General features: G+C 63.2%; 2 protein-coding genes across 3 annotated transcripts; one reads left to right on the forward strand and one right to left on the reverse strand.

The window, feature by feature from the left end:
- Positions 1 to 894: 894 nt before the first annotated feature.
- BEST4 (bestrophin 4) lies at positions 895 to 4,277 on the reverse strand. The gene is made up of 8 exons (XM_050901204.1): positions 4,126 to 4,277; positions 3,792 to 3,886; positions 3,070 to 3,303; positions 2,594 to 2,748; positions 2,424 to 2,501; positions 1,919 to 2,071; positions 1,510 to 1,590; positions 895 to 1,053 (listed from the first exon to the last, which is right to left on the reverse strand). The coding sequence occupies exons 1-8, from the start codon at positions 4,275 to 4,277 to the stop codon at positions 895 to 897; spliced, it is 1,107 nt and encodes a 368-aa protein (XP_050757161.1).
- An 8,893-nt stretch (positions 4,278 to 13,170) lies between these two features.
- Positions 13,171 to 20,403, forward strand: PLK3 (polo like kinase 3). Of its 2 annotated transcripts, none has more exons than XM_050900795.1 (15): positions 13,171 to 13,371; positions 14,212 to 14,319; positions 14,406 to 14,522; positions 14,981 to 15,110; positions 15,198 to 15,285; positions 15,834 to 15,929; positions 16,637 to 16,832; positions 17,166 to 17,292; positions 17,707 to 17,816; positions 17,896 to 18,013; positions 18,118 to 18,201; positions 18,396 to 18,558; positions 18,687 to 18,816; positions 19,061 to 19,171; positions 19,552 to 20,403. In XM_050900795.1, the coding sequence occupies exons 1-15, from the start codon at positions 13,219 to 13,221 to the stop codon at positions 19,744 to 19,746; spliced, it is 1,926 nt and encodes a 641-aa protein (XP_050756752.1). In that variant the 5' UTR covers positions 13,171 to 13,218; the 3' UTR covers positions 19,747 to 20,403. The 2 variants fall into 2 exon arrangements, with proteins under 2 accessions (XP_050756752.1, XP_050756753.1); XM_050900796.1 differs by having other exon boundaries at positions 17,707 to 17,801.
- Positions 20,404 to 21,331: the final 928 nt, after the last annotated feature.

Raw genomic sequence — 21,331 nt, forward strand, 5'->3', positions numbered from 1 at the left:
CTTGGCTCGGGGCTGCGTGGCAAAAGACCTGGCAATGTCCTGCTTCTGGACAGGGGGTGTGAGGGGGGTGTCCGGGGACAGGGAGCTTCGTGGCTGGCGGTGACGGTGCCCTGGGGTGGGGGCAGCAGCTATTCTGCCCCCGGGAAAGGAGTGCTTTTGGGGCAGCCTCAGGGCTCCCAGGCCTCCAGCCGGTCAGCCCCGATGCTGTCACTGGATGGTGCCTTCACCTGGATCAGTGGCAGCTCCTTCCTCTGTGTTTCGGAGGCGTCTGGTGGCCGGGTCCCTCCCAGGCGACTGCCAGGGGTGGTGGGCTCACTGGCCCGGCTCTCCTCATCCTCCGTCTCCTCCTCCTCGATGCGGGCCACCAACTCAGGGTCCTCGGAGCGGTTGGGGTAAGGGGAGGGGAAGCCGCCATCCGCCCGGGCACGCCGCAGGTGGGGGTGACCTCGGCTGCCCCAGCCGAAGTTTTTGATACTGATGGCGGGAGATGCGGCGGTGAAGAAGCGGCTGAGCAGAGGCGTCTGGATGCGTGGTGCGCTCGGTGAAGCCTCTGCCGGCTGGCTCTGCTCTGCATCCTCGCACATGCTGGGGGAGCACGGTGGGGTGATGCGTCAGGCTGCCATGCTCCGCAGGGATGCCCAGCACCACTTGCTGCCTCCATCCCAATGCATTTGCAAGCAGGGAGCAGCTCCAGGAGGCCAAGTCCCTGCCCCAGCAGCTCATCCGTCACCCAGTGCAGCCCCCAAGCCCCACAGGGGCTGGGCAACACACTCCCAGGGGGGATTTGCTGTTTGCTCGCTGTAATTGGGCCCGGGGGGGATGAGCCCGCTTGTGCTATTGCTACCCTGAAGCACTCGCCCTCTTTTTCTCCAGCCCCAGGGCTGCACCGTGCACTCACCGCATGTCGAAGGTGGAGCCCAGGAAAGAGGGCTTCAAGGTCTCAGCGGCTGTGGCCGTGGTGTAGGGGGGCTGAGCCGTGGACTCGTTCCAGTATTTGTCCTTCACGGTGGGGGGCAGGTTCTGGTACATGTCATCCACGGAGAGCAGGGACACCTGGGCACAGCAAAGGCAGGGGACAGGGGTGGCTTTGCGAGGACATGAGCAGGACGGGTGGCTGCAGATGCTGCTCCCAGGCCAACCTGGCAGGGGTAGGGCTGGGCTCTGCAAGGGGCCAGGCAGGCTCCGGGCCCATCTCCTGGCTGCATTTGGGGTTTTCCCCTTTTGAATGCTTTTCTCGGAGGTGAGGGGCTGAGCAGCGGTGCCAGGCTGTGGAGTGTCCCTTGGGGGGGTGCTGACCCTGCCATGAGGAGCAGACACACGGAGGGACAGGGATGGAGGGACAAGGTGCAGCCCTGCTTCCTTGCGTGGGAATCTATTTTGGATAAGGACCTGCGTGGTCAGGAGCAGGGCTGGGGGCTGGCAGGGCACAGGTCCCACTGTTGGGGCAGGGATGTCCCTGCGTCCTGATTGCAGCAGCCCCATGCAGCGGCAGCCTGGGGGAGGACTGACCTGCAGGTTCCTGTCTATCAGCTTGTTGGTCTCAAAGTCATCGTCGTCTTCTCCAAAGGGGTTAATGATCTGCTCTGCAACCTAGGGAGGGAGTGGGCCAGGTGAGACAGGGGAGCAGGGACAGGGGCACCTTCTCACGGGGCTCTCCATCCCTCGGTCCACCCATGGGGCACATGAAACGTGCAGACTTGGAGCTCCGTGGTGCCCTGGTGTGACGGCTGGGCCCAGAGGACGTGTCCCCAGGGGCAGCTAGCAGTGATGTCATTGGTGCCATGCCCTGGGCCAGCCACCCCTGCAGCCCAGGGGGGTGCTCAGGGCTACCTGGCCACCCCCAGCCCATAAAGCAAAGCCCAGCTGCCCGGCCACCCCCAGCCTGTAAAGCAAAGCCCAGCTGCCTGGCGTGTCTCACCTTCAGCCAGCCGGCGTAGAAGAAGAACTGGAGGAGTGTGGAGAGGGGGACATACATGTCCAGGTCCCCCTCCTGCCCAGGCTCCAGCGGCTCCAGGAACTGCCGCCCAATGAGGCAGAAGGCAAAGAAGGAGTAGACGGCGATGGTGACCACCTGCCGGGAGCGCGGGTCAGCTGGCAGTGAGGGTGGCAGCCCAGGGGGACACTCAGCACAGGAGCAGTGAGGATGCGAGAGGCTTGGCCGGTTGCTGATGCTCTCACGGGCTTGAGGCTAAACCCCGCTGCCCCACTGCCCCACACTCCTGCACATCCCTGCGGGGCTGTGAACCAGCGGCTGTGCCGGCTCCGGCACCAGATTCAATGGGGGAGTAAAGTGCTTTTAGGAAGGGGGGTAAAGTCCTCCCCATCGGGGTGCAGGAAGGAGGCTGTGGGGCTCCTCTGCCATTGTGGGATGGAAGGAGCTGGGATCTGGGCTCGGGGAGCCCACGGGGTGTGTGAGTACTCACCTGTGTGTACACCAGGGGGATGCTGATCCAGTCGTAATGGAACAACATGCTGCACTTGGCCCGGTAGAGATTCAGCTCCTGGGCAGAGAGGACAAGGACGGGTAGCCCGGGCTTTGCACGAGCCCCCCCCCCAGCGCCTGGTCCTCCCCACACACCCGGCACCAACTCACGTCCATGAGCAGGCGGAGGGCCACGTCGTCGCGGATGCGGCCGTCCCGCCTGGCCTGGGCTGCCAGGTTGGTGAACCACACGCAGGGGATCCAGTACTTGTTGAAGTCAGAGTGGAGGCTCTCGAACTTCTTGCGCTCGTCCTGCGTCATGAAGCCTGGGGTGGGGCAGAGGCTCAGTGCCACAGCCCCCGTGTCAGTGAGCGAGAGCCCTTTTGGGGACTGTCCCCAGCAGGAATGCAGGGTTTTCCAGGTGAAACTACAGCCCCAGGAGACGGGCTCTGGGCAGAGGGGACGTGGGGCTCTTTGGGGGTGAACATCTGTGCAAGGATGCCACCCCGTGTGCGGGGCAGTTTGGGGCAGGGATGCTTGCAAGGATCCCTGGCCCCCGGCACACCCTCCTGTGGACAGGACACATCTGTGGCCCCCAACTCTCACCCAACATTGCAAGCCGTCAGCCCCAGGGCTTAGCTCCTCACCCGCTTCCACCACATGGTCCATGGTGGGGAAGCGCTTGAGCACCCTGGTGCTGACGGAGCGCAGGATGAGGACTGCCGACAGGTTGGCGTAGCGGATGAGGGTGCGCCGCAGGATCCGGCCCCTCTCGTCCTTGCCGTGGACGTTGCTGGAGATGACGCACATGAGCTGGTCGGGCAGGGGGATGCTGGTGTACTGGGCCCACCACCGGTTCACGATCAGGGTGACGTAAAAACCTGCACCGAGAGACAGCGCGTGGGGGGCTCAGAGTGGCCGGGCAGTGGGCCGAGGCGAGGACAAGCCCATGCCAGGAGAGTGGCCACGTTTCCAGGGGTGACAGATTTCTCTGTGGCTGGGAGATAAAGTGCCCGTTGTGCTTCCCATTGGGCTGCCCTCCCCAGGGCATGTCCCTGGCTCTTCCCTGTCCTGGGTGCAGGTGGCACAGGGCAGGACAGCCATCTCCTGTAGATAAGGTGCCCCTTTCCTGGGCAGGGGGAGGAGGGTGCAGCCTCCCCCTGGCATCCCCAGGGCCAGGGAGCTGCGCTCGGTGGGTCTGGGAGCCAAGTGCCATCCCTGGGGTGCCAGGCTCCTCTATTCCCCATCCCATGGTGTCCAAGGGATGTTTTGGCATGGGGTCAGGATGGGCAGTGGGGGCATCCTCAAGCCACCAGCTGCAGGGGGAGCAGGGGACCCCAACTCCTGGGTTCAGGGGAGGGACCCATACCTAGGACAAACGACATGGGGATGAGGTCCGTGGAGCGGTTGCAGTATTGAGCCACTTTGGTATAGAGCCGCTTCTGCTCCTCGGTCAGCAGCCGCCTGCAATGGACACACAGCAGGGTCAGGGACACGCAGTAGGGTCAGGGGCGAGTGGTGGGGCTGGAGTGCTGCCTTGGACCTCCACAAAAAGCCATCACCTGATTCCCCGTCTCCTTGCCCTCCCCTGCCCACACCCACCCTCCCTGGGGGAGTCCCCTGGGCTGATGGAGCATCTCTGCATGTCCCAGTAGGTCAGCAGGGAGGGACACAACCGGTGGTGACACACCGACCCCACTCACCGGTAGACAAGGCTGAGCAGGGCGTACAGCACCACGAAGACGATGAACTCCTTGTACAACAGCTTGTAGATGCTGCCTTTCCAGCGGAAAAGCAGCTTGGAGAAACCCCCAAAACGGGAGTTGGCGACTTTCAGTGTGTAGGAGATGGTCATCGCGGCTCAGCCCTGTGCCTTGGCAGAAAAATCCTTCTCTTGCTGGCTGCCGGCTAAACTGGGGAGAACTGAGGTTCCCACTGCCGCCCAGGCTGCAGGGCCTGGGGACACGCACTCACTCCCACGCCAAGCACTATGGCCCATCAGCAGGATCGCCCACACAGCCGCCCTGCCCTTCCCACGCCTGCTGCAGCCACTGCCTGCTCCCTGCCTGCACCCTCCTGTCCTGCCAGTGCCTCTTCCAGCTAAATACCCCAGCGTGGGTCCGTGCGGCCGAGCCCTCCCCGTGATGGATTGGGGCTGTCAGAGGCAGGGAACAGGGAACTCCAGGTCAGTCACACCTCCCTGCACCAGCCACAGCTGGAGATTTCGGTGGGGGCTGCGGGTGCTGGAGCCGGGGCTGGGCAGGACCCAGCAGGATGGTTTGGGTCGTTTCCCTTTGCAGCCACAGTGGCTGAATTTAGGCTCCGTGAGAAGGAGAGGAAAGGACGGAGGGTTTCATCGCTCCTGGCAGCCCTGGGAACGGGACCCCGGGGTGCGCGGGCAGAGCCAGGGAGGGCTGAGGGATATTTATGGAGCACGGGTGAAAAACGCACCCATCGCTGCCCAAGTCCTCGCTGCCAGCAAGAGGCAGCGCCTGCGGCCATGGGCCAGGCTGCAGCCCCTGGGGACGGCTGGCTGACCCCTGCCTGTCGTGCCTCAGCACTGTGGCAGCTCCTGGTCCCTCCATGTCCCCAGGGGGGCAATTGGGGATGGCATGAGCTGGGGCACGCTGGGATGCCCTGGCTGCAGTACCTGGCAGGGGGTGATGGAGGCATATTAAAGGCTGGCACCGGGCTACTTTCCCAGGGCCTGGGAGGGAGCGGGAAGGGAAAAATTCCAGCGGGACATAAAACAGTGGGGAAACATTGGTGAATGACAGCAAGACATGCAGGGAAATCATCCCGTCCTCATCCCTGACCCACGCTGGGGCTGGGACTGAGCACTGCCGGGGCCCATGGCTCGTCCTGCTGTGGGCTGCCGGAGGCCACGCCGTGCTCTGCAGGAAACGCTGCTTCCTTTGTCGGCTGGAGCACCGCGTCCTGCCCTGCCTGGCTCCCTCCCTTCCTGCCCAGGCACGGCGCCTGGCCCAGGCCCGGGCTGGCTCCAGTGTGGAGCAGGGTGGCCACTGGGGCTTCCAGCCTGGGAAATGTCCCCCTGGGCAGGGGGGACAGGGCTCAAGGGCACCTGCGTCCCCCCATCCCCGGTGAAGGGCTGGAGCACCCATGGGTGAGAATTGCCGGGGGAGTGCCTGTGCAGGGGGGTGATTTACAGCACCCCCAGCCTTTGCCCCATTCCCAGGAGCCCCGCAAGTCCCTGCCCCAGCCGGGAACCGCAGCGTTTACAGCAGGCTCACACCTTCCTCGGCCGGGCTGTAAATCAGGGTGTAAGGCAGAGGCTCCGCTCACCCTCAGCCGGTGCCCAGCTCTGCTCCGCCAGGCCAGCAAAGCAGCCCCAGGGCTGCTGGATGAGACCCACACTGGAGCATCACCCAGGGCATGGGAGGGGAGATGGGGGAGGAGCAAAGCCCCCCATCCCTGCACTCCCCCACGTCCCATCGGTCGGCTCCCCACCAGCCCACACCACGCAGACGCAGGGATGGAGCCGCACTGCCGGGAGTAAAATGATTTATTTCTTATTGAGAGCTGGATCCTACAGGGCTTGGCAGCACATCGGGCAGGGGAGGCTGCAAGGGGCCCCCTCCGGTGCCTCCCTGTGTGTGTGTGCACCTCACACACATGCTCACGCCCACCCGTGCGCAGTCCCTGCACATAGGTGTGCATGCACACTCATGCATGCAGCAGCACACGTGCACCAGCTGTTTCAAGCCCCTGTGCCACGCAGGGGGACACGGCGGGATATGGGGTGGGCAGCAGGCAGGGCCACCCCAGGTTTCCCCTGCCAAGCCCAGGGCACCCTGTCCATGCGTGACACCCCCTGCAGACCACGTAGGCAGAGGCAGCCCCGTTTCATGTCCCCAGACCCTGTTTTCTGCGGGCAGGTCCGTGCCAGATGCCATCTGGCTCCAGCGAGAGAGGATGGAGGCCCCAGTCAGTGGGTCTGGCACACACAGTATTGTCACCTGGTCCCCAAAACCAGCCCCCACCTCCTCTCCACATCCCTCCTTGGGCACTGACAGCCCACATGTCCCCAGACACCACCAGCCTGCGGCAGGGTCCCCAGTGCCCAAAGCACCCTCGCACCCCCTGCCCAGCTGCAGCACATGGCAAGCGAGGGGTGCACATGGTAGCGCAGGGGAAGGGATGGGAATTTGGGGGTGCAGCTTTGCAAACAGCCACTGTAAGCCATGGCAGGACAGCTTGTGCCTCTCCTGCTCTGCTGGCTTTCACTACTGCCTGGCCCCTGCCATCCTCCTGGTGTGTCCCAGATGCAGAGTCCCAGCATCAGTGCAGGTCAATGTTCTCATACTCCAGGTTGTCCGAGTCCTCCAGCTCGATGCCGGGTACCAGGTTGTAATAGTTGGTTGACTGACTCATGTAGATCTTCTCCCGGTCGGCAGAGTCTTTCAGGACTTCACTCACGCTGACGGCGTCCACCTCAGGCTCACTGCCCCCCAGCTCCTCTGCCCTCGGTGCTGGGGTGTCCTGCTGCCTGCCCAGCCCTGTGCCCCGCTGCCCTTCATGGGTTGGCACCTGGGAAGCGCTGGGGGATCCCACCTGGATCTCCACCTCCTCGTAGAGGTCTCTGCCACTCTCCAGCAGGTCCGCAGAGGGCTGGAGCAGAACCTGGCTCCCCAGCAACACCTTATTCTCGGTCTCGGAGGGGATGGCAGGCAGCTCATAGGGGACGTAGTGGTGGGGCTCTGCAGGCACCGGCACGTTGCCCCTCTCTGCTGTGGCCGGGTGGCTCTGGGACCTGCTCTGAAGGCTGTAATTGGTCTTTCTCTTCCGCCTGCAGAAGCACCAGGTGATGCTGGCGAGGATAAGGAGAGGGGGCAGGCAGATGAAGAGGGCAGTGAGGCTGTGCGAGCGGCACAGCTCATCCCGGGGGATGCTCTGGAGGTCCACACCACGGTACCGCTCCGGCGTGTGGCAGATAACGTCAGTGGTCAGGCTGGGCCAACCCTCCAGGTTGCTGAGCAAAGCGCAGCTGCAGTCCCAGCTGTTGTTGGAGAGCTGGAGCTGGAGCAGAGACGGCTTCAGGAGGCTGGCGGGAAGGAAGGTCAGGGCATTGAAGCCCAGGTAGACCTCCTGGACCTGGGTCGATGCTTTCAGGAAGGACTTGGGCAGCTCCTGGAGCTGGTTGCTGTCCAGATAAAGGACCCTCAAATTAGGGGCATCTTCCAGAAAGCTTCCAGGGAGACTTTCCAGCAGGTTGTGACTTAAGTGCAAGATCTCCAAGGCAGGGGGGACTCCCTGCGCATTGCTGATATCCGTGATGCTGCAGTGCGAGAGGTAGAGCTCCCGCAGCCCCTGCACCCCTACCAGTGTGCCCCAGTCGAGGTGGGTGATGTTGGAGCTGGTGAAGTTGAGGCAGCAGCTCTCGGGGAGCGGAGCCTCCCGGAAAGCCTGGAAGTCCATGGGCTCCGTGCAGTTGCAGCTTTGCAGCGCTGCGCCGAGGGCAAGGCCGGCAGCAAGCAGGAGGCTGCCCCAGAGGGACACGGTCCCCAGCCCAGCGCCTGCGGGGAGAGCAGAGGGGACGGGTGACCCCCCGGCGGGACCAGCTCTCCCCTTGCTCCAGCCCGCCACGGCGGGGGGTGAACCCCGCTTCTCCCCCCGCCCGGCCCAGGGAAGGGACCCGGGTCCCCGCAGTCCTCCCCGCAGCCACCTCCCAGGGCTACCGCCCCCCGACAGCCCGGGGCTGGCTCACACCCGACGTCCCGCTGCTCCGGCCGGGTGCCCGCAGGCAGCGAGCGACCCCCGGGGTGCCGTGCTCGCCCCCCCCTCGGGGTGCCCTGCCCGCCCTCACCTGCCGCCGCACGCCCCATCCTCCGGGGCCGCTCCGCGCCCCGCCGCGCTCCCCGCCGGGCGCGGCCGCCGGCTCCGCCTCGCCGCGGGGCGGCCCCGCCGCAGCCCGCCCGCCCCGGCCCGGGCCCGCCTCGCCCCGCGCCCGCTGCCCGCCCCCCCCCCCCCCCCCCCCCCCGGGGGCCATGGAATTCCTTCAGCCCCCTGTGCCCCGTCCCCTCGCTGCGCTCCCACCAGCCGTGGACCCGCCAGCGGTACTGTGCGGTGGCATCCCCCAAAATATGCTTGACCCCAGCCTCCTACATTTAATCCACCCCCGATCCACCTTCCTCTGCACCCCCCCCCCCCATAAACCGTGGCCCTTACAGCCCCCCATCCCCTCCCCATCCCTCCTGTCTCCATCCCCCAGAAGCAATGTCCCTTCCTAGCTTCCCCCAATCTCCACCCCCCTCTGGCCCCCCACAAGCCATATGTCCCTCCAGCCCCCTCCATACTCCAGCATCAGCCCCCCAAGTCCCCGGAGAGGGGCCGAGCTGGGCTCTGCTGAGTTCCCCTCCCTCCTGGGACGGGGAGAGGGCTCTGCCCAGCTGGTCCCCACCTCCATGCACGGTGCGACTCCCAGCCCCACTGGGGAGAGGATGCAGGGTGGGCATGCTTGCAGGACGGGGACCCAAGGGGCCAGCTTCTCTCTCCATCACCGGACCCCTTACAACTTCCTTGCATCCCACACAAGTCCCAGGCTGGGAAGGAGGCGCAGAGTCAGACACAAGCGCTACAGCCCACAGGAAAAGCAGCGCTGCAGAGGGGAGCTGTGTTTCCACACCCTGAAAGTGCATGTGTGCTCACCGCAGTGTGAACCAGGTGAACCGAGGCACATGGTGTGGTACCGACAGCACTTTGCTTCTGTGCTGGTGGGAGGTGGGTGAGACGGGACCTGGTCTGAGCGTGTGTGCAGTGCTGTGGTGCTGGAGCCCAGTGGGGTGACTACAGCAGGGCAGGGCTCCGGCGGCTGTGCTTCAGCCTGGCTCGGGGTGCAGAGTGCCGGGACACCCTACGTGCTGCATATCTGGGGTGCCTCAGAGGCCTAGCAAGCTCAACACACCAGTAATAAAAGCACTGGGTTGTTTCAGGCTTCCTTGGGCTACTCAGGCTATCCTGAGGGATGCAGCGATGTTTGAGAAGGCACCAGGCTTCAAGAGTTTCTTCCCTTGATTTCACCCCTTGCTCATGGCTCAAAACTGGCACTTCAGGTGCTGCTCTCATGCCTCAGCTCAGCGACGCTCCAGCCCCCAGTGGGAGAGCAGCAGCTCCCCTTGCCACAGACCCATCGCCCGTGTCCCGTGCACCCTGCTTGGGTCTCTCCCAGACCCACAAACCCCAGCAGAGGGGCGGGTTTCTGGCAGCAGGACCTGCCCCATCCTGCTGTGGCCATGGCCTTGCAAGCAGCAGGTTTGGGGTGCCGGCACCTCACACTGTGCAGCAAATGCCGCGGTAACGAACCCTGTGCCAGGGATTTCTGCTGGCGAGCAGGGATGGGACGGAGCAGGGAGGGAAGCAGGGCTGGCCAAATCCTGGCTGCTGGGGTGGAACGCAGGAAACGGCTGTTCTGGCCCTTGCGGGAAGGGAGGTGCCGGCAGCACACCGGCCTGGGGGGACGAGAGTTGCCTCCTGGGGTGCCCTGGACACAGTCACACAGCCCCAAGCTGGCACCCATGGGCCGGAGCCTGCTAACACCCTGCTTGGGATAAAGCCTCCCCCGCTCCCCCCGCTCCAGGGCAGCAGCTGAGCCAAGAGCCCCGTGGCAGGAGATTTCAGAGGGCTCCCTGAGCCTCCCTGGGCCGCATCCTGCCTCCCAGGGGCTACCTTCCAGCACTGGCGTTTTACATACCACCCTAGATCCGAGTGCTTCCTTAATCTGGAGGGATCTGGGTCCTTTTACCTCTCCCTCCAGGCAGTTTTGCCCAGATTTGCAACTTCCCCTCTGCACATCCCCAGCCAGCCCCTGGGGCAGGTTGGCCTCTGCTGGTGCTGGTGCTGGAGCTGGTGCTGCCACTGGTGCTTCCTTCCCTGGCTCACCTGAGCAACCAGCCACCCTCTCCCTCCTCCTCCTCTTTGGTGGCCTCCAGGCTTTGCAGGAGCTCACTGGGTGAGGGTACCAAGGGACGGGAAAACCCCACTCCTGAGGGGGTCAGGGCTGTGACCCCAGTCCTGGGGAGCTCACCTGCACCCTGGGCTGTGGGGGGATGTGGGTGCTTGGCTGGTGTTGCTCTTGCTGCCCGGGTGCTGCGTGCAGAGCACACAGCAATGCTGTGCAGCTGCCCCAAGAAGGCAGCCCCGCCGCAGAGGCAAGCCGGCCGCTGGGTTCAGCTTCACAGCTCCTGATGCCGCTGAGCGTCACTGAATACTGTGAGGGTGGGGGGACCTCGGTGGGGACCAGGCCTGGTCTGAGTATTGTGGAGGACAGAGATCCCGCAGCCTCTCTGGGCTCCTGTAATATTTTACCATGCTCACAGGGGAAAAAAAGTTTCATCGTATCTAGGCGGAATTTCCCTTGATGCAACTTGCGTCGGATGCCTGTCCTGGTTTCACTGTACACCTTCCCCAAAGAGCCTGGCTCCCTTTTCCTGTAACTCCATCTAAATAGCTGCAGGCAGCAGCGAGATCGCCCCAGAGCCTCCCCTTCCCCAGGCCGGGCAGGCTGTTGATGTTAAACCTCGCTTCCTCCCACCGCCCCAGCTAGGTGATGGGAAAACCCCCGGCTGCGATGCTCTGCATCACCGCAGACCCGAGCCGCAGGTGGAGGCGGGGCTGCTCCCGGCCTCCATCCCTCTTGGAGAGGAGGTGCCTCGGCCTTGGCGGGACACGGGCTGTGGGGTCCATCCGTGCCCCCAAACCCAGCCCGAGAGCTCGCCTGGAGCCAGCGGGGAGCAGGAGCAGAGCTGGCAGCTCTCGGCCCTCGCTGGTCCCCGCTGTGCCTCTGCGGGGGACCCTGGGGCAAGCCCCGCGCAGGTCATCCCGCCACCCCCAGGCAGGTCCCCCGGGGCCTCCCTGCACCCCTGGGTGCCTCCACCCACGCACTGCCTCCAGACACTGACTCAGCTCTGCCCGGGGAGCTCCCGGCAGCCCCGAGCTGGGGCCTCCATCGGAAAACCAACGGTGCCCCGTGACGGTGCCTGCGCCCTGGAGAGCCCTGGGGCCCTGGTGGAAACAGGCAGCGTTCCCCCAAAGGGCAGCAGCCTCCCTGCCTGCTCCTGGACCGTGTTTGCTGCTGGGCGGTGGGTTTGTATATATTTCCTCTGCAAAAGCTGGAAACCCAAGAAAAAAGCAGATGGATCCAGCTCGTTTCCTTTCTCTCTGCAGGCAGGTTTGCTCAGCTTTCTTGCAGCAAAAAAAAGGGGTGAATTCCCCACACAGGGGATGTGCTGTGAAGCACGGGGCTGTTTGGCTGGGAGTACTCATGCAAAGCCCTCAGCATATTCAGGAGCAGATCGAGCATCAGTGACCAGAGCCCTGAGCTGCCCCAGGGAAGCAGAGGTGGAGTGCAGAGTGGGGAAACTGAGGCACAGAGCAAGGGACGTGCACACAGTCACCCTGTGTGCAGTACGGAGCAGGGGAAGGGCAGCAGGACCTGCTTTTGAGGAGCTCTCGCAATGCTGCTGCTCCAGGCTCATGGGGGACCGTGGGTTTGCAGCCATCTCTGCCAGATCCCACACCCGTGGGGAGGGAGAGGTACCCCGCAGCCCTTCCATGACCTGTTTCGGGTGACACAGAGACATGTCCTCCTCATGGCCATTAGAGAGCAGCACCGCTATGGCACACTGCCCGGACACCACCACACACGCAGGCCAGCACAGCCAGGCCCACCCCGCACCACCAGAGCTCCCAGGAAGCCAGGGTGCCCAGGCGCCGAGAGGGCCAAGGATGGAGGTCCCCAGTGGGATGGTGCTGCAGGTCCCCAGTCCTGGACTGGCCACTGTGGGCAGCCGCAGGGGACTGACCTTTTGGGGCTGTTTGAGGGTCACTGGGGCACAGGGCTGGGCTGGAGCTGGGGCAAAGCGTGCCCCAGCGGGACAAATCTGGGGACAGCCCGGCTGGGGAGCTCACCTGCATCTTCCACTGTCCCCTACATCCCCAGTGCCCCACCTGGGGTGGACTGTGACCCCCCTCCCCAGCCCCTGGCACAGACTGAGTGGCTCTGGGGGGTGTCTGCCTGCATCCAGGTTTGGCATGGGGTGTCCAGGGCCCGCAGTGAACACATGGGCTTTGAAATCCCACCCTGGCCACAGCCTTTCCGTGGGGTGTAGGTCTGGGGTCCCCAGGGGATCGTGTGACATGAGCTGGTCACCCCTGCGAGGAGAGGCGTCCTGTGAGTGGGTGTGGGGGTGTGTATTTACAGCTGTGTATGGGGAGGGGGCCCTGCGTGTCCTGGGAGAGAGGGGAGGGAGCTGAGGAGGGGTCTTCTGCATGTCTATGGTGTCTCGGTGTGTCTGTAGGGGAACCCTGTGTCAAGGCGGGGGGGGGGGGGGGGGCTGCCTGTCTACGGGGGTCTCTGTGTCTAGGAGGGGCACGCATCTGTTGGGGGCCCCTGTGTCGGGGGTGGGGCTGTGTGTGTATGGGGGCGCCCTGTGTGGTGGAGGCAGCAGGTCCGTGGCTGGACCACCCCCCCCCCCCCCCCCCCCCGGATCACGGCCGGCAAAGGGGTGCCAGTGGGTACGTAGGACCCCTCCGCCCCATCCCACCACCCTTTCGTCGTGCGGCGGCCGCTTTAAGGGCCGCGCGGGGCCGCCCGAGGGCGGGGCTCCGCGGGTGACGTCAGCGCGCCCATTGATAAAGCCGGCGGGATTCCTGGGGCGGCAGCAGCGGCGCGCGGCGGCGGGGCACGGCCACGGCCACGGCCACGGCCACGTGCGCGGGGGCCCGGCGGTGGCGGAGCAGCCCCAGCCCCGCGGCGCCTTCTCCTTTCTCCCGCGGCCGCCATGGAGCCCGCCGGCCTCTTCCCCCCCTTCCCCGCCGCCTGCCTCCCCGCACGGCCCGCCCCGGCGCCCCCGCCCCGCGCGGCCGAGACCACCCGCATCATCACCGACCCGCTCTCCGGTCGCTCCTACTGTAAAGGCCGCCTGCTGGGAAAGGTACCGGGGAAGCGGGGGTGGGGTGGGGGGGAGCCGCTGCGGGGGGCACCGGTCGGGGCGTGCCGGGTTGAGTGGGGCTGGGAACCGCCACCCGGTGCGGGCGCGGGGAGAGGCGGGGGGCTGCGCGCCTGCTCGACCCCCATCCCCGCCCACCACCCCCCGGGGTGGCCCGGGGCTGGATGCGGCCTCTCGGCTGCCGCACGCCGCCCCCACCATCCCCGCCTCTCCCGGCGGGCCCGCAGCAGCGCTGGAAGCTGTGAATCACCCGGGCTGGCTGCATGCCTCGCCGGCTATCGGAGACGCATCGGTTTCGGGGCGCCCCGCGGGGTGTGCGTGGGCCGGCGGGTGCCCCGGTTCCCAGGGGTGCCGGCCCGCGCTGCTCTGCCACACGCAACTTTTCCTCCCGCTGCCAGCGGCGTGTGTAGGAGGTGGGTGCCGGTTCCCAGCCCGGCCCGGGCGGGCTTGGTGGCTGAGTGTGCAGATTGGAAGCTGACATCACGGCAGGAAAAACCTGTCTCCATGGGGCTGCCTTTCGGTGGCCTCCGGTCCCCGGGCTCCCTGCCCTGCGCAGGACTTTCCAGGTTGATCTGTCACGTGGAAAGATGCAGAGTCTGGCCATGGTGGGAGGAAAAATGCCCTGGACGTTTTACAGGAACTGGGTGAAGAAAATCCCTGGGTGAGAGCATTGTAGTTCAGATCTTAGTGGGCGATGCAGCAGGAGGGAGCGTGTGATGCTTGCTGGGCTGTGCTGCAAGGGAACGGAGGAGGAAGAGGAGGACGCTCATAGGCAGGGGTGAAGAGCTGTCTCTCACCCATCCGTAACCACCTCTTCCCTTGCAGGGTGGGTTTGCACGATGCTATGAAATGACAGACCTCTCCAGCAACAAAACCTATGCCGTGAAGGTCATTCCTCACAGCCGGGTGGCTAAACCCCACCAGCGGGAGAAGGTGGGTGCTGTGGGGTTGGTGGGCTGCTGGGCTGGCAGGGTGCAGCAGGGGTCGTGCGCTTACCCAGGATCACTGCTCCCTTTCAGATCACCAATGAGATAGAGCTGCACCGGGACTTACACCACAAGCACATCGTCAAGTTCTCCCACTACTTCGAGGACACAGAGAGCATCTACATCTTCCTGGAGCACTGCAGTAGGAAGGTGAGTGCTCGTGTGGCCTCCCTGCCAAAGGATCTCCTAAACAGAGCCGTGGCTGGCTGGAGCAGGCCTGATCTGAGGTGCTTTGTTAGCACACTCCTTCTCCTGGGCTGCCTTGCTGCCTGCTCTGTCACACCCTCTGAGCTCAGCCACAAGCCATGTGGTTTTGCACGGCGCTGGGGACACCACTGCCTGCCTGTCCTACTCGGGCTGCCTGCTCATGTTGGCAGCCCGTAGCTCCTGGTGGGGCCACCATAAATCCAGTGGTTCCCCTGGCTGTGCTAAGCAACCTCAACCTTGTGTGGGGAGTCTGCTGAGGTCATGGCTGTGAAAGGAGGATTACTTGTGGATGTGCAGCTTCTGGAAGAACTGGCTTTGACCCTGCCTGCCCCATGCCTAGTCAGCAGGGCTGCCTGTTCTCCCTGCCTGCCATCACCAAGCTGCCTTCTCTCACTCTGCAGTCCCTGGCCCACATCTGGAAGGCCCGCCATACTCTGCTGGAGCCCGAAGTGCGCTATTACCTCAAACAGATCATCTCAGGCTTGAAATACCTTCACCTCAAGGGCATCCTGCACAGAGACCTCAAGCTCGGTGAGTGCTGTGGTTGGGGCAGGGCACTGTGTGGGGAGCGAGCTGCCCCAGAGGGACTTGTGGTGATGCATTGCCCTTGACTTGCAGGCAACTTCTTCATCAATGAAAACATGGAGCTGAAAGTGGGGGACTTTGGGCTAGCTGCTTGCCAGGATATCTCTGACCAGAAGAAAAAGTAAGTTTGAGGTTTCCCTATCCCAGAGCCCTCTGAGGTTTCACTCTTCTTCCTCCTGTGGCTTCCCAGGAGGGTGGAGGGGTGACTGGTCCCTCCTGGCCTGGGGAGGGGAAGCCTTAGGGCCCCTGCTCAGGGTGGGGGAGTGATTCCTGCCCCAGCTGCAAGCAAGGCGAGGGGGCTGGGGGCTTTGTGGCTCCTTCAGGAGTGAGCTCGCAGCCGTTGGGGAGAACAATGTGCTGACTATCGCTATTGTGCCTGCCCGGCTGCCCTGCCGGCTGCGCGGGCTGGGACACAAAGGCTCTGTTCCTCCCCGGCTCTAGGACAAGCTCTTCCCAACGGCTCCCCAAGAGCAGCTGCTCCTGACCCCCGGGAGCTGGAGAGGGAGGAGTCTGTACGGGGCTCCTTGTAGATGGAGGGGGGCTTTGGGCCACAAAGAGCAGAATAGAGGGGGGAGGACAGGCTGCAAGCTAAATCCCAGGGCTTGGAGGGGGGGAGGTTGTCTGTGAGGGGATGCAGAGCATACACTGACCTGGCGCTCTGCCCCGCAGGACGATATGTGGGACCCCCAACTACCTGGCCCCAGAAGTGCTGCTGAGGCAGGGCCATGGGCCAGAGTCAGATGTGTGGTCTCTGGGCTGTGTCATGTAAGTCTGTGCTGGTGGGTGGGGAGGGGTCCGGGCAGCCCTGCCTGCGCGGGGTGGGGGAGAGCTGGGCTGTGGAGCAGCCCCGATGAGGAAGTCCTCTTGCACTTTGCCTCGTGGCTTTGCAGCGGTTGCTGAAAGGCAGGGGGAGGGGAAGCGGGTGGCTGGATCCTGCCGAGCCCACCTTTGGAGTGGTGCTGCCAGCCATCCTGGGATGCTGCTCGGGGGCTGCGCAAGCAGGAGCTGCTGGGGGCAGGAGCTCTTGTGCTGCGCTCAGCTCCGGTTCAAAGCAGGCTTGACCGCCCTGTGAACCTGATAAACAACGGAAAATCTCGGTGGCTGGCGGCAGCTGCCGCTCTGTTCGGGGAGCGATCGCTGTGCTGCTTTGGTGCATCCAGCCCCTTGCCTGGCCGCTGCCCGCAAGCTTCCTGCTCCGCTTTCTGCCCCGGCAGCCGCACAGGGGTGAGAGCGGCGGTGGCAGAGAGTGGCCTTTGCCTGCCAGCCCTCTCCCCTGTCGCAGGGCTCCTTGCCTGTTGCTCGAAACAGTTGCTAGGAGGAAGCGTGGCCGGATGTGAGTGCAGCTGCCCAGGCTGGAAGTGGTGCTCCCAGCCAGGTGTGGCCGGCCAAATGCCAATAACTTCCTTGCTTTAAGTGCTGCTTAGTCACAAGCTTGGCAGGGATGTGACAGTGGCATGTGTGTCCCCTCCCAGGTACACCCTGCTGTGTGGGAACCCTCCCTTTGAGACCTCTGACCTCAAGGAGACCTACAGGTGTATCAAGCAGGTGGAGTACACCCTCCCTGCCTTCCTCTCCCTGCCTGCCAAGCAGCTCATCACTGGCATCCTCAGACGCAACCCCCAGGACCGCCTCACCCTTGAGGAGATCTTGGACCATGAGTTCTTCAAGGTGAGTGGGTGGGAGTCTGGCCTTGACCCTTCTCTAGGGGGGATGAGGCCTTTTGGGTTGTGTAGGGTGCTGTTCTCGGAGCCCGTCTTAGTCCTTCAAAGGAAGCAGCCACTGTCCTGCCCAAATGCCAGCCAGGGGAACTGAGGGATCTTGCTGCCCTGTCCCTATAGCACGGGCTGTTTCCCATATTGATGCCAGTCGTGGGGCCAAGGCTTGACAGAAATGCAAGCTGGCTGGCAGGAGGGCTGAGTGACTGCGGTCAGCTCAGGGCAGCTGCTCTGCCTGGGGCATGTGGGCTATGGAAACCAAATCTCTGCCTTGACCTCTCTGCAGGGCTACACACCTGAGAAGCTCCCTCCCAGCAGCTGTGTGATGGCTCCAGAGCTGAGTCCCCCCAACCCAGCAAAGAGTCTGTTTGCTAAAGTCACCAAGACACTCTTTGGGAAGAAGAAACCCAAGGGTGAGTCCATGCACTTCCCCAGGAGCCTCTGGGTGACCCTTCCTCCAGGGAGAAGTGGGTCCCGTCTCCTGGAAAGACGGAAAGACCTCCTGATGGGTCTCTGTGGACCCCCTGCCCGGGGCCAGCACAAGCTGGGCTTGCCGCTGCCCTTCTGGTGCTGGTGGCCTGGCATGGGTGTCATGGGTGTGCTCCTGGGGAGCAACGGATGCTGTGCTGCAACCCATGAGGGCAGTTCCTCCTGGAAGCCGTGTGTTGCATGAGAACTGGGAAGTGAAAGTGGGAGGCAGCTGCCTGACACCATCCTCACCACCATGGGCATGGGAGCAGCTGAGGGAGAACTGAGCTACTGGGAGGAGTGGCCCAGATGTCCCCATCCCCTGTACTCAGCAGTGTGCTCATTGCTTTTCTCCTCAGCCAAGAAGGGCTCTTTGGAGGACAAGGATGACATCTCCAAGCTGGTCACTGGGCTGATGAAGACCTCGATCTGCTGGCAGATGAGCTATAAAACCGTGGAAGGGAATGAGGTGAGAACATGCCCGAGCCTGTGCACACCCCTCTTCAGGGAAGCAGGCAGGATGGTGATAAAGCCAGGTATCTCCGCAGGCCACCCCCATATCAGGCCGCAGCACCAGCTCCAGCCCCGTGGAGACAGTGGTGGAGGAGACATCTCACAAGTCTGTGTCCCCCTCCATCCGGGGGACGATGGCCAGCAGCTGTGAGGGTAAGCAATACCTGCCCAGGCCACCCCAGCCTGCCCTGAGCTTCCTGTCCTGCCCTGGCTGATAGTGGGGCCGGCTGACTCAGCCTGTCATCTTCTCTCTGCAGCCTTTGAAGACTGCATCACTGCCTCTGCCATCATAGAGTCGGCTGTCCGGCTCCTGCAGACCTGTCTTTCCTCCATGCCCCCAGGTAAACCGGTTGGACTGCTCTGGGATGGGACAGGGCGCTGTGCATCCCCTTCCCCATGGGATGAAGGCATGGCTGCTCTTTGGTGTACATTAAATGCTGCCAGAGCCCGCTGCAGGGGGTCTGCTCCCTGCTGGGGAGGTGAGGTGGGCAGGGGCTGGCTGCCTGCTCTGCTCACCCCCTCTCCTCTCCACCAGTGGAGAAAAACCCGGCTTCCCTCGCCCGCCATGAGCACTTTGTCTGGGTGAGCAAGTGGGTGGATTACTCCAACAAGTATGGCTTTGGCTACCAGCTCTCCAACCGCAGCATTGGAGTCCTCTTCAACAACGGCACACACATGACACTTTCCCCCAACCACAGGTAAGCAGTGAGGAAGGGGCTGGTGTCTCTGGGGAAGCCCCTTGGGTGGGAAGGGGCAAGGGGGAGGCTGTGCCAGGAGTGGGTTTGGTGCTGGGGAGCCCCAAAGCTCATGGTCTGTTCCCTCCCAGGACGGTGCATTACAACCCAACCAACAGCAAGCACCTTGTGTTCTCTGTGGCCGCCATCCCTGAGCAGCTGCAGGGACAGATGAGTGTCTTGCGCTACTTTGCATCCTACATGGAGCAGCATCTCATGAAGGTGGGTGCCGGGCCCTGAGGTGGGCTGGGATCATGTGTGGGTTGGATGTTGGGTCATGGCTTGACCACACTGCCTGGGGCTCTGGGACTCCTGGCTCACAGGCTGTGGTCAGGTGGACACCCAGAGAGTTGTGTCCTGGGAGTGAGGACCCCACTGGGAGTGTGTCCAGGTTTTGCTGTGTGTACGCTGGTGGCAGTGCTGCCATGTATGGGACCAGTGGCTTACACAGACCCTTCTCTCCAAGGGAGGTGACTTGCCCAGCATAGATGACCTCGGGCAGCCAGCCCTGCTCCTCTTGCAGTGCGTGAAGACTGACCAAGCCTTGCTCATGCTCTTCAGCAGTGGCACCCTCCAGGTATGTGTGGGGCATAGTGGAGATGCCAAGACCCCTGTGGCGAGGAGGCCAGCTGGGGACTTGACCTGTGTTAGATCTTGTCTGCCACAGCCCAAATGCAAGGTCCAGCTGTGAAACAGCTGTGGGTGCAGGATGCTGCTCCAGTGCCCAGAGCTGCTGATCACAGCTTGTCCAGCCCATAGGGGACATGACACTTCAGTTGGCTGCTTCTGTCTGCCCTGGTGCTGGGGCTGGCATGTTCCTGCCATGGGGCACGGAGCAGGGATGCTCCTGGGCAGGTCAGGGAGGAGGAACAGGTTGAGGCAGGAAGCATGGCTCTATCCCAGCTCCTAACATGCTGTGGGAAGTGTGGGTTAAACCAAGCGCAACCTGTCTCCTAGGTGAACTTCTACAATGACCACACCAAGGTGATCATTAGCAAGCCTGACCACTCCTGCCTTGTCACCTACATCAACCGGGAGCGCAACTCCTACACCTATAAGCTGTGCAGCATCCAGGAGCTGGGCTGCTCTCCTGAGCTCCACTACCGCCTCAGATACATTCTCAATCTCCTCCAAGAACAGGCTGATGCCTAGTGTGGGACCTTGGGGGGACCCTCTCTGGACGTAGAGGTCTCTCTCTGCCCTCCCATGGGATGGGAGGTATGTTGTGGTGCTGGCTGCCCGCCTGGGCACCCTGTATCCTGGTGCTCAGCTGGACTCTGGACTAAGACATGTGGATGTGGTTACAGCAGCAGGTCTGGACATCCTTGCTGCTCCCTGGCTCTGGGCAATTGCTGTCTTCCTACTGGCAGTTCCTGCTCTGGTTGTGCTGATCTTGGTGGAGTGGACTGGGATGGCACAGGGAGGTGGTGGGTGAGTGCCCTGCACCCAGGTCTGGGGCTGGCTGTGCCTCATTTGTGGCCTGGTGCTCCAGCCTGCCCTGGCTGGCAGCTGCCTGCAGTGAGGATCAGGCTGTTCTGCCCAAGGTGATGCACCAGTTGCACAGACCCTCTCCATGGCTTGGGGAGTACTGGCACAGCCTTGACCTCAAGGCTTGGCTGCTGTGGGGTAGGGAGAACTCCTTCCCAGGGTGGACAGGGGTGAAGGGTGCTGCCTGCCCTGCCAGGGGTTGTGTGGGCTGGTGTGTGCCACTCCACAACTGCTACACTAAGGAGGGGGCTGTGCTGGGCCCAACCATGCCCTGTCTGCTCCCAGATTGTGAATTGTCTGGTACAAGTTGAGGTTTGCTAAAGGGTGGGGGGGATGGGATCTGAGGGCTTGCCTGGAGAAGCCCTCTTCTTGTTGGGACCCGGGGAGGTTTCTTGTTTCAAGGCAGTCTCTGCTGTGTGGGACTATTTATGTATCTTATTTATATGGAATTATTTATTTTCCTGTTGGTCTGTCCATGTGCAGCTCCCCTGTCCCTGACTCACCTCAATAAAAATTTATTTGTAAGGGCAAACTGTGTCTGCCTTGCTTGGAGCTGGGGGTCACAAAAGGGCTTCAGCTTCCCCATCATCCTTGCTCCAGGGCTGCTTCTGCCTGCCAGGCAAGACCCCCTCTTGACACTGGCTGTTGCTGGGGAACAAGGTCAGGGAGGCAGGATGGGGGTGAGGAGCCCATGTGGTACCTCCACTGCCCTTCCTGGGGCTGGCAGGAAGGGCAGAGTTAGCTCTTGCTGATGCCTGTGGAGCCCTGGAGCTGCCTCAGCTTCTCCTTGCTGCTGCCAGACTCTCATTCCCAAGTGTCTCTGCACTTGGACCAAACCCAGCTGTTCTCATGCTTCTGCTGAGCTGGAGAAGGCAGGGGCTGGGGCCCAGGGTGTGGGTGAGTTGCCTAGATCCTTGCACCATGACACCTGGTGTGATGGGATATGAGCTGGGAAGGAAGCCAGGAAAGAGGAGGGACTTGACTCATCTGCTCCATGAGCTTGCTTTGAAGGTGATCTGTCACCTCCTTCCCCAGCACTGGTGTAATCAATCTGCCTGTGAGCAGGTTGTGCTGGGGGAAGCAGGCTGGGCTGCTCCCTGAAGGATGGCCTTGGACAGCTGCCTGCTCCAGGGTAATGCAGCCTTTTGGGTTGTGTTTGCTGCAGCTTGGGTCTTTTTGCAAACTGTGGTAGTGGAAGCTACACCATGAGTGTGAGCCCAGGTTGGGGGCTGCAGTGAGCATCAGGGCA

The sequence above is a fragment of the Gymnogyps californianus genome, chromosome 8 (genome assembly GCF_018139145.2).
Source record: "Gymnogyps californianus isolate 813 chromosome 8, ASM1813914v2, whole genome shotgun sequence".
NCBI classification, from domain to species: domain Eukaryota; kingdom Metazoa; phylum Chordata; class Aves; order Accipitriformes; family Cathartidae; genus Gymnogyps; species Gymnogyps californianus.